At 31.9% G+C, this 12111-nt stretch overlaps 1 protein-coding gene across 1 annotated transcript; it reads left to right on the forward strand.

Annotated features, from left to right (window-relative positions):
• Positions 1-439: 439 nt before the first annotated feature.
• LOTGIDRAFT_54120 (hypothetical protein) lies at positions 440-10271 on the forward strand (the record flags this gene model as incomplete). Its single annotated transcript, XM_009052592.1, has 6 exons — positions 440-605; positions 7128-7178; positions 7452-7507; positions 8189-8403; positions 9511-9648; positions 10175-10271. Coding segments are annotated over 6 exons (723 nt in total), but the record flags the coding sequence as incomplete, so codon positions are not given.
• Between the last annotated feature and the right edge of the window lie 1840 nt (positions 10272-12111).

Raw genomic sequence — 12111 nt, forward strand, 5'->3', positions numbered from 1 at the left:
TCAATATCAAAGCTCTATGACTACTGAGGGTTAACCAAGCGTGTTTAAAAATAAGATCTCATCGAAAGAAAACCGACTTGTCTGCAATATTATAAGGAAACTATCCAGTTTCTTTTACCAAGAAATGGAGCCGGTCAATCATATATAACAAGCCTTAACTTGGCCTCATTTGACTACTACTTCATCCAATCTTCTTTGTACTTCTTAGATGCTTTAAAATGTTGAAATTTGTTGTCTTTTGAACTAACTTACTTGAGCATACATTCTCTCGAATGGAATTGGAAAATCTTTTCGCAATTAAGATGTTTCTGCGTTGTTTCTTTCCGATTTATCGTCTCAGTGTTTATAATTATTATGTTGAATATGTTTTTCCCAAACATGTCTTCAAACATCTTAAAGACAAATAAATAATCACAAGTCGCATCTACATTTAGAACATGCTCTTGAAGAGGAAAGAAGAAACCTGCTGCTGGAAATAGAAGCTATGAAACAATTGGGTCATCATAGGAATTTAATTAGTTTAATTGCTTGTTGCTCAATTGGTAAAGATATCTGTTTAGTTATGGATTATTGTCCACTAGGTGATTTGCGAAACTTTTTACGAAGTTGCAGGGAATCGGTAAGTATGGGCTTTGTCTTTTAATCCTTTTTCAAAGCCTGGCTTAAATTTAACATATACCTGCCAGAATCAGAATTGACCCAGAAGAGAAAGAACTTTCAATTCCAGGTCGGAACGCTCCTTCAGTGTGTCAAGAAAAGATCCCGTGCTTATAATTTTTAATAATAATCACTTTGTACATCTTTGTATGTACATGTACATTTTTTATTTATTGAGTTGTGTATTTCAGAATGTTTTATGTTCTCCAAAAAGTACAGACAGTGGAATAAGCCCCTCGGAATCAAACGGTAAGCAATGAATTTCAATATATTGGTTGCATAACAAAAGAAATTAAAAATAATGTTGGTTTATTATTTGTTACGGCCTTATCAGTTTTTCGCATTTTATAACTGAATTTTTGGATATGAATAGAACTGGATTGGAAAATTATTTTAACAAATAAGGAAATGTTTCAAATAATGTCAAATATTTTGGGGTTTTTCCACTAACAAGAGGAAGTTCAAAGTTCAAATTTTGGGTTTAAATTTGAACGTCCGATGTAAGATTAGGTCGTTTAGTGCAGTTAGGTGTCTGGCTTTTAATGTCTGAAAAACACATAAAAGTTATAAATAAACGTCTTTACAAACTGTTTAATGTCATTAATCGTATGTGTCATGGTGACATGCCTGTATAGAGCAAACCTCATTCTACTACTCGATAATTTCCAAATAGTGCAATTCCGCAAAACAGTATCTTGAAAGAAAGGTAAAAAAGGCAAGTTCTTCGATCCTGTACATACTTAGAAGTCCAATCCTACCAATCGGGGGCTTCATTTGGACAATAATAGCAAACTGAATTGTCTGGAGTGGTATGTGTTTAAATGGTACCATGGACTTTCATTGGCTCTCGGACCAAACAGAAACTACATTTTCAAATAAATGTTGTTAAGGGCCGCAATAGTTTAATTTCGAACATATTGTTTTTGACTACTGGATAATAAGTGACAAAAGCATTACTTTACTTCTTGTTATGGTTAGTTAGCTGCAAGGTATGACTTTGTTATCTCCTTATGTGAGTATTATATGTATAGTTATCTTTATCCTTAACTACTACCGTAATCAAGATATATCAACTAGGGCGTAGATTTAAAAATTAAAGATATGTTTGACTTTATGCTATATAGAGGACTGGCGGAGGCCATAACGTAACATTGTTTTGAACATTAAATGCACAGCTTTTAGTCATTGTTAAAACATATATATTAATTTGTACTCAAACACTAGTTACACGACAGGCAAAAATACCTAGAATGTTGCTGGATTTTGTGTATTCGTGAGTATACGAATTTGCTGCATTCCAGCATTATTAAAAACATCTAGATAAAAACCCGTACAAGCAGGTCAATTCCGTCATTCAAAAATCTCGTCCAATGATTGGCAAAATATGGAATAAAGAGAAGTACCATCAGGTGTTTCGAAAAGAGTAAGCATGTTATGCTTTCGCGATACAAAGAAGAATAGACAACCCCAGCCTTTTCTTAATTTACCAAGAATAATAAAATTATATACATGCAATACTATATTGACAAAAGTTCACTAAATAAATAATAAACAACTTTTACAATTACAGAAATTTAATTTATTAATGACTTGTCTGTATTTAAGGATATTCCTAAATATAATCAAACAAAATCGTAAATCATAAAAAAGTATAATAATAATGATGGGCTAACTAAAGATGTAACCCGCCCCGAGCATGGCACCAGACCTTATCCCATTTCCATTTAATATTTTGGAACTTCTTGACCTGTAGCTGAAACTCTCTGTTCTTTTTTGCCTAACATTAGTGATCAAGAAATTAAAAGCTATGTGTATATTGCATATTGATCACATACAAAATTACATCCGAAATATGTTATCTCAAATTGCCCAGAAAAATAGAGTGAGGAGAGAATAAATGGTTACTTGACTTCAAGCTAGAGTCCATTCGTAACTTTCTTGTGTGTGCATAATCAAGTTTATATTTTGAATTATTGTTTAAAGGAGATATACTTGAATAAATGCGACGTTTTAAAAATGTTATTCGATCTTATGGCGATTACCTTTGATAGCTTTCTATTTAGAAAGGATTCAGAGAGTTATATAGAGTTATATGGTTAAGCCTTTCTTTCTTTTATGGTTATTGAGTTTAATTTGCCTTATTTCTTTGTAATCGCCCTATTATCACCAAATATAAAACTATTGCTGATGTAGTAATGCTAGCTTGTCTCTTTCGTTAGTACTGTGGCAATTTTCAACATAAAAGAATTTCGGATTATGTTGTTTGGGCGCCTTAACTACCATACCCCAATTGTTTCACGCAATTGCTAACAGTAAATTATATTTTGTAAATTTGCAACTCTAGATCGATGGGTGTTTCAATATTGTAAATAAAAATTTTGCCAAAATTTGAGGAAAAATATTATTTTATTTTTAGTTAAAAAATATTTAATCATATTTCAACCAGAGGTGAAAAGTTCAACAGTTTTATTTTCGATGTTGCATAACCACTTTAAACACCTGTCATCAATCTTAACACCATCAAATACAAAATCTTCGATATTTATTATTGATTTAGAATATTGCATTTAGCTATCCATGGCACATACTACTAAAAAGAGGATAGCGAGTACATTCTGGTTATGAAAACCACATCAATGTGGAATAAATACTAAATAAGTTCGAAATTGAGCCTTTATAATTTCAGTATTTTAAGGAATATGTTTATGCAATATATATATATATATCGTTGGGAAGTGCATTAACTTCTGAAAAATCAAGTCCCAATAATTTCGTACACTCGCCTTAAGTTGCAAAAATGTCAATTTTCTGATAAACCGAAAGTAAATGTTTTTCAACCAACATCAGTATCTGTAGATAACTAAGGTATACTAAAAATTCAAGGTTATTGAGATATAGACTTTCAAATTTTCACTTCCTGTTTAGATCACCTGGCGATCACCTGATCAAATTAGTCTTGATCATCACGATGAATAGTTTCACCTAATATGGCCCAAAATTCTTGTGGAAGAGGCTGATCAAGATCAGTATACAAAACATTGGATTCTGACACACTTCCTAGGAAAAATTCAATGTTTGGTAAAATGTTTAATTTAGAATCCATTATTAGTATCAGTCTATTTGGTGTTGTTAATGTAATTGATGTTAAACAGGAAGAAAGAGTGAAATAAGCCAATGGTTCATCTATGAACTCCTGAGTTAAGATTAACACTAATTTCCAGCTGTTTTTACAACTTTCTGTGATGTCTTCTTCTTTACACAGACCAAATAATTGATCACGGTGTGGAATATAGAATTCCAAAGCAAATTGTTTTTCTACGTTTTCAACCATGTCAAAGCAAACTAATTGATACAAAGATTCAGGATAGATAATGTAAGCATCGAATTTAAAATCTTGACGACGTTTTGGATAAACAAATTTCCCCAATAATCTCTGAATGAAGATTTTAACAGCCAATTTATTCTTGACAACAACAAATACTGTAAACATTATCACTAAGATAGCAGCTGCTAGAAAAACAGAAATATTCAACACTACAGATGACAGACACAATTGAATATAATTTGAATTTTTGAAATCAGCGGTAAATATCAAGTCACCTTTCTGATCTATACACGTATAGTTTTTTCAGTCTAACTCAATAGTAGTGAAATTTATCCACGATATAAAACTATAAGTTTCACATGTACACGCTAATGAGTTACCATATATATAAAGTTTTAAATTACCTTCATCTTTTCTCATCTGTTCTAATTTGTTGAACATTTGTATTTCTTGAGATGAAAAGCTAATAAAATTATTGAAATTAAGGTATAGTATATGAAGGTTCGGTGTATTAAGATAGTCTGGGTGTGAAAAAAGTTTATTAAATGCCAGATTTATAATTTTCAGTTGATTCAGAGATTTAAATATATCTTTTGGAAGCTTGATCAAATTATTTCTGGATAAATCTAATTATTCAAGTTTCTTTAAGGGTTGAAATAAACGTCTACCGTATGTTAAGATGAAGTCATTATCCAAAAAACAATCAGCCAGTCTCAAGTGTGTCACATTAGGAAAAGTGTCAAAAAATGTTTCAATGATAACGCTGGCATCATTTCCACTAAAATCCAAGGTATTCAGATATTCTAGACCTCTCAAAGTTACGTTAAAACCATAAAGACCGGTTAAGGAAAAATTAAGGTATCTTAGATTTTCTGCATTTTTAAAAGTTATATTTATAAAACGGCCAATCCTTAAGATACCCCCACCTAAATTAAAATGTTTTAATTTTTTGGGCATGAAAAATATTACATCTTTGAAAAGCTGTGTATCAGTATATGTCGATTCATGTGTAGAATACGGGTAATCATATCTACGCTCAAAGAGATACTGTCCAGATACATCAAGAAACTCGAGGTTTTCCATGAAGGCAAACAAAAAAATGCCCGGTCTGAAAGTTTTGCCTACAATACGATTATACGATAGATCTAGGTGTTTTATGGACCGTCTTAAACACGGAAAAATGAGGTGTCCTGAATTGACTTGAACATAAAGTTGAATGGTATCGAACATATTAATGTAAGCATAGGATAAAATAAGTTTTTCAACACAAATATTACCTAAAGTTTCCATGGGGATTAAAGTCTGTTCATCTATAGTCAGATGCGAAAATATATTTGGATTGGAGAGACTGATCTCTGTCATAGATTTATTCATATAAAATCGCAAAGATCGTATTACTTCGGGCAGTCCAACTTTAAGTGGAAAGTTTCCCGATTGGAACAAAAAAGTCTTCAGATCTTCTAGAGGTTTCATAAAGCCATCCTGAATATCAAGAGCTGTACACCCTGAGAGATCAAGAACTTCAACCCCAAGCTTAGATAATCCTTGAAAAGTATCATTATTAAAAAACTGTAGACCACACTCAAAACTGTCAATAGTTCCAATAACCAGTTGTTTGATTTTACGAAGATTGGTGACATTCAGGTCAAAAACTGTTTCCGATGCTGTATCAATTATGGCGGTTGTCAGATTTTTAAAGTTTTTCAAAATTTTAACTGCTTTTACCTTATTATTAACAACAGTTAACTTAGTTCTCATCGACAAATTGTGCAGATTTTGAATGGGTAAAAACACATCTGGATCAAACACTTGATAATCCAAAGAATGGTTGTTTAATTCTAACATCTGTAACTTTTCCAATCCTAAAAAAGCTTCCTCTTCTATATTAAAGCTGAGAATTAAGCATACCAGATTGTCTAAAAGTTGGAAATCTTTGTTTCTGATAATAGCTATTTGGTTAAATGATAAATCCAACGTATTAGTATTCCTTGGAATGTTTTCAGGAACGTACGTGAGATTGTGATTCTTCAAAAGCCAAAATATCCCTTTTGAATCAGCACACAACTTATACGTACTTATAAACCTTGACCAAAGTATCGCCAAAAATATAGACCACAACATATTGTTGAATTTAAAACAGTATAGTAATGATGAAACTTGATCGTGTAATGTTTTTGTTTGAGGTATGAAAATGTGAATTGTTTAAACTCAAAAGGGGTTTGGTTGTAAAATACCTTTTAAGAGCTGTAACGAGATGTAAATTTGAATAGCAAATAAGAAAGATTTAGAATATATAAAATATTTTCTCTTTGGAGCGTTAACTTATTATAATGGTGGTTGTGTTTAGAAAAAAAACGAAAATAAACTTTTTGGTGCAAACGTCTCGTTTGAAAATGTTTGGTTGATAATTGTGTTAACCAGTTTACCCTTTGCAACAAAAAATATGGTCTTTGCCAATTTGTATCTTTTTTTGAATAACTAGCGTCCTTTTAATGTTAAGTGTTATTTGATTCACTCTTTTTATTGACTAATCAGGGTTTTTTTTTAATACTTATTTATGGATAGTACAGGTTTACTTCTTGGTGTTCTTTTATAATACTTAATCAGCACTAAAAAAATGTTTAAAATAAGGTTTTGTGTATTTATGTTTGTATATGAGTGTAGGTCGTGTATCTCTTGATATTTCGTTCATTTCCAATTTATTTCGGATATCACGCATGTTCCTAACTTTCAGACTTGCTTCGTAGAACTTTAAACTTGAACGGTGGGTAATATATCGGTTTTTGTTTCCTGTTGCCTGTCTCGCCAATTTTATTTCAGTGGCTACCCCAAACAATAATGATGTGCAGACCCTTTTCCTGCATCTTGTAGGATCTTGACAATTTTTAATAAAACTTGGCAGAATTGCTTATTTTGGCACACCAATTTCATCTAATTCCGTATCGTTACGACCGTGATCTGATCAATTACCGTCATTCTTCCTATCGTCCAAAGATATCATCATTATAAAATCATTTAAGCTCGATTTTCTGATTTTGTCTAAGCATTTATGTCTGCCCCAGAGGCAACGATTATATATATACAGACAATTTAATTTATACGATCTGATTTTTTGTTTAAGGATGTAAAACAGGTTCTTCAACAGAAGATCGAATGCACAATATGCAGTTACCATATCCGGCCCACAAAGCGGCAGGTAATAACTAAAGTCATCCGATATAAAAACGTCATCAAATATCATTTATAAATATCATGATAATTATAATTTAATCACTTTGATTGATTTTCTCAAATGTTCAATCAACATCAAAATGGATTTTCTTCTTGATGTGATTCCTAATAGACAAAATATATTTGATATTCTGCGTGTATATTTTTAATTTATAAAAGAAACTAAATCACCTCCTCCTTGATGATAAAAATAATTGTCTTTTGATCACAGTTCAGTCATTGATCTTTATTTCAGGAGCACAAATAGATCCAAGCACCCTTTTATCATACGCCAGACAAATCGTACTTGGAATGGTAAGTGTGTACAATTGAGATTTTGTTATTTAAAGATGCTCTTGTACATTTGTGACCCCGCACATCGAACCAGGTATTAAGTAGCATTTGGTGTATGTATATTTGGATTCCTGGCATCATCAGCTACATTTTGATACCAATTCCATCTCAATAGCTTTCTCCGTCCAGACGATATAATGAATTTCATATCCAGATTTGACTCATTACTGGTCAGTGCAACTTAATTCATAATACGATGTGCGGGGTCACATTTGTTTTGATAAAAAATTTCACTGTGTGATTCTACAAGGTTAGCTTAAATTAAAAATGGTACCGTCTTTGGTTCTTTGTCATTGGTATTCATTTGTTTAAGGAGGGCTAGCAATATACATTAACCATCATTGATCAGTATAGAAATACACTTTGTGCTGAGGTTTACAACCTTTTCGTTATAATATCACTAACATTATCTAGAATATGATAAACGTTTTAGTGTTTTTCAGTCATTAAATTGCAATCAATGTAAATACGTGCTTTGCATTTATAACGGATTCTTGAATTGTCTTCATATTGTCAAAAATGAATAAGAATTTGAATAAAATAAAAGAATATGATAACATTGTCATTAAGCAATGCTGAAACAGAGTAAAATAATGCATACCAGTACTATGGTTATAACTTGCATATGTTTTGTATAAACAGGAATATCTTACTGATAAAAAGTTTGTACATAGAGATTTAGCCACTAGAAATATCCTACTGTCCAATGAAAAGCTGTTAAAAATATCTGATTTTGGTTTGACTCGAGACGTATATTTAACAAATATGTACAGACCAACTTCTAGTCGAAAGTTACCATACAAGTGGATGCCTTTAGAGACCATATTTGATCAGATATTTACAATGAAAAGCGACGTGTAAGTATAGTGTTATTGGCTGAACGATTTTTTTCTGACGCCTATTTTCTCTTTCATTGTTTTTTAATATACAATAGTCACGCGAATACATGTGTCTACATGTCAACTTCAACGAACGTATTGTGTCCGTAATAAATCTATTATGTTCTCAGTCAAAAGAAATCCCAAAACCCTTCTGAAAATGGGGCTCTAAGTAAAACTTCATTCTGATAAAGTTATTATATTATCTAAGAAAGCCAAAGAAATCTTTAAAACAGTTTTTTGTATTCAGTCAATTCAGTTAAAGGGGCAATCCCCCTGTTTTATAAAACATTCTCATTATCAAAAACGTCGTAAATTATACCTTTAATTACTTGCTATGTGTCTACTTGATCAATGTTGTTTTAAAGGGGTTAATTAAAAGGCTGAGAGTACTAATTGTTAATTAAGCAGTTTGACCTAATTTTGGTGATTGGCTTTATTATGGCTCTTTATATTTAGTTGAAATCTTTAGGAAACGTATTTCTATGCAATTAGGCGTTTATTTTAATCAAAACCATAAAATAGTTTTCTAACAACTGGCAAAAAGCATAACGAGCTTAAAAAGGTTACGTAAAGTTTTGGCGTTTAAAGATTGAAGGCTGGATTTTTTTAGGTTCATACTTTCAGATAGGTTATGGGATACATTTCTATAGATTTTGGTTTATAGTTGTCACAAATTTGAGCGAAAAAAAGTTCGACCTACAAAGAAGCGGAATTTCCCTTTAACTAACAATTTCATATGTGTACATGAATAAGCTTCAATTTGCACATTGACACTCCAAACCCCATTGACTTCAGACTTGCTAAGTCTGGACTTGTAAGGCGGCAAATGATCAAATTCTTGTCCGGAATTCAATGAAAATTAATGTTGTAATGTAGTTAGAGACCTTAGTTGAATTTGATCAGACTTGTCATCTTTAATAATTAGGTTTGAAAACTCAAAATCAATTTAAACATTTCATTTTCTTGATATATATTTAATTGTTTGTAAGACAGAAGCTCAATTTCGACACTGAAAAGAACCATGGGTAGTAAAAATTTAGTTATAAACAGAAAATGACTAGTAACTTTATTTGTCTATTTTAGTTGGTCATTTGGGATAGTGTTATGGGAGATAGTGACCCTGGGTGGATGTCCATACCCTGGTATACCCAATGAAGATTTATTCAAATTGTTAAAAGATGGATACAGAATGGAGAAACCTGAAAATTGTGGTAATGAATTGTAAGTAATAGCTATCAATGAACTGTCATTTAGATATCAGTTAAGGGTCCATTTTGGACTATAAATCTAATCAGGTCGTTCCCAGAGGCTCTAGTGCCTTTTACCAGAACCAGCAATTTACTGTTTGTAACTCAGTAATTTAAACATAATCAGTTGGACACTTGAGGGTAATTGTCATTTATCATCGACGGCTTCTTCAATTAAATTACAGAACTGACTTCAGCCTTTCTCTCATTTTTAGAGGAGAGTCGTCTTGAAATTTATGTACAAAATTCTGTTACAAGATTCTATTAACTTTGATGGAACAGATGTTGTATGTCGTATAATAGTTATCATAATGTATTTAAAAACAGATGAAAGTAAATAAGAGAAAGGGTACGCGAAACTGGGCCTCTTCCACAGTACGCTCGTACATTTCTATCCTCTGCACGATGTCGTCTATGTGAGAAAGGGCGGAAAATTTGACAAATCGTCTCAGTCGGTTCAATAATTATTGAAAACATCTATGTTAACGTCTATGTTTCAGATATCAGATGATGTTAGCCTGTTGGCATCCGACACCATCCAATCGTCCTACATTTAAACAATTACATTATGATTTAGATAAACTATTAGAAGCTACACAGCCTTATATTGATTTGAACGTAGTCATGAGTGAAGACTATTATAAACAAGACGTTTCTTCAAGGTAATTTTCACAAGTCAAGCACTGAAATATTTCATGCTACTAATCGAGGAGATAATTACCTCGAAGATCTAGTTGTTTGAACAGTTTTAATAATTGCTATGAGCTACAGGTTGGAAATTACTTTGACTGTTCATTATCAAGATGTATGATATTATATCAATATTAGAAAAATAAAATTATCTTCTCTTGATGACGTTGCTATGCCTTTATATCTCAGAACACCAGATGCTGTGAAATATTTTCCCTTTGAATATCATGGAAAGTACTCATAGGAAATACGTTTATATATATTTTTTAATTTGGTAAAATGTTAGAGCAACTCGTGTCGTCTCTTCAGATAATATTCAATCTGATATCTTGATTTCCCTTATTTATTTCATTCCAGTCGGTCCAATGTTGTTTCGGATGAAACGCAAGAGCAGACAGAAAGTGCTGAGGATTTTACTCGGATCGATTGGACCAAGAGTAAATTGATCACACCAAACTATGAATGTAAAGATGTGTTCAAACCAAACAACAGTGTGTCAGATTTACCTTCCAGTTTTCTGGTCGAGCGGCCATCGGTTTGGAGATATAGATCCAAATCAAGTTGTGAATTAAGAATCGGAAAATCAAATCATTTATCAAAACATAATAGACACTCTTCAAAAAAAGGCTTAATAAAATCAGAGACACATGATTATCCGTATGTAGAATATTCAGTTGATAATAACACGAACATTCCAAATGTAGATCAACAAGAACTGTATAGAACAGATTGTACTGAGCAATTCTTAAGACCAGAAACATTAGAGTGTAGCGGTGAACATAGTCCGAACTTATCGATCAGTAACGAGGAATCGATTGCATCAAATTCTTCTCTATCAAATCGCAAAAATTCTGTGTTTCAAACGCCTTCATTAAAACATGGTCTTCTTAACCAATTGAGTCGTGTGGGACGACGGCGGTTAGGAAGTTCTTAATACAAACATTCTTTTAGTTTAACAGAGGTATCTAATATTGATGAAGATAATAGAGATATCAAGGTGGGGTCCATGTCAGCTGTAATGTAAGGAACATTCAAGACAGCCTTCTGCTTTACCAGTTCAAAACACCTATAGCGTTTAGAAGAAAAATAAATCAGACTCTCCTTCAGTGAAAACAAACACTAGTTTAGGACGTGACTACCTCTACTAGGCAACTGAATGTTATTTTTAAATGTATTGTATTATACAATGCGAGTATCCCTTGAAATACACAGCCCCCATCAGTTACAGATAATTTATGTTTGAAAGTCTAAAACCACATCATGGATATGAACTACAATCGTTCATGTCACTGTGTTTTAATGATATATCACTTCACAGTGATCTGATTAATATTTAATTCAATTTAGTGTCTTAATTAGTATTCCATTTCACAGTGTTAAAATTGAATTTTTAATTGACTGCCATTGATTGATTTTTTATATCACTGTATTCTATTCACGGTACTCTGATTGATATATTAATTCAAAGTGTTCTGATTGATATTTTATTTCACAGTGTTTCAATGAATATTTATTTTCACAGTGTTTAGATAGATATGATATTTCACGCTGCTCTGATTAATATATCAATTCAAAGTGTTGTGATTGATGGTTGAATTCACAGTGTTTTGATAGATATTTTATTTCACGCTGCTCTGATTGATATATCAATTCAAAGTGTTGTGATTGATGGTTGATTTCATAGTGTTCTTAATGCTATTTCATTTCATAATATTGTGATATATTTTCATTTTGATGATATACTGAA

Source organism: Lottia gigantea (assembly GCF_000327385.1).
Source record: "Lottia gigantea unplaced genomic scaffold LOTGIsca_189, whole genome shotgun sequence".
Lineage (NCBI taxonomy): Eukaryota > Metazoa > Mollusca > Gastropoda > Lottiidae > Lottia > Lottia gigantea.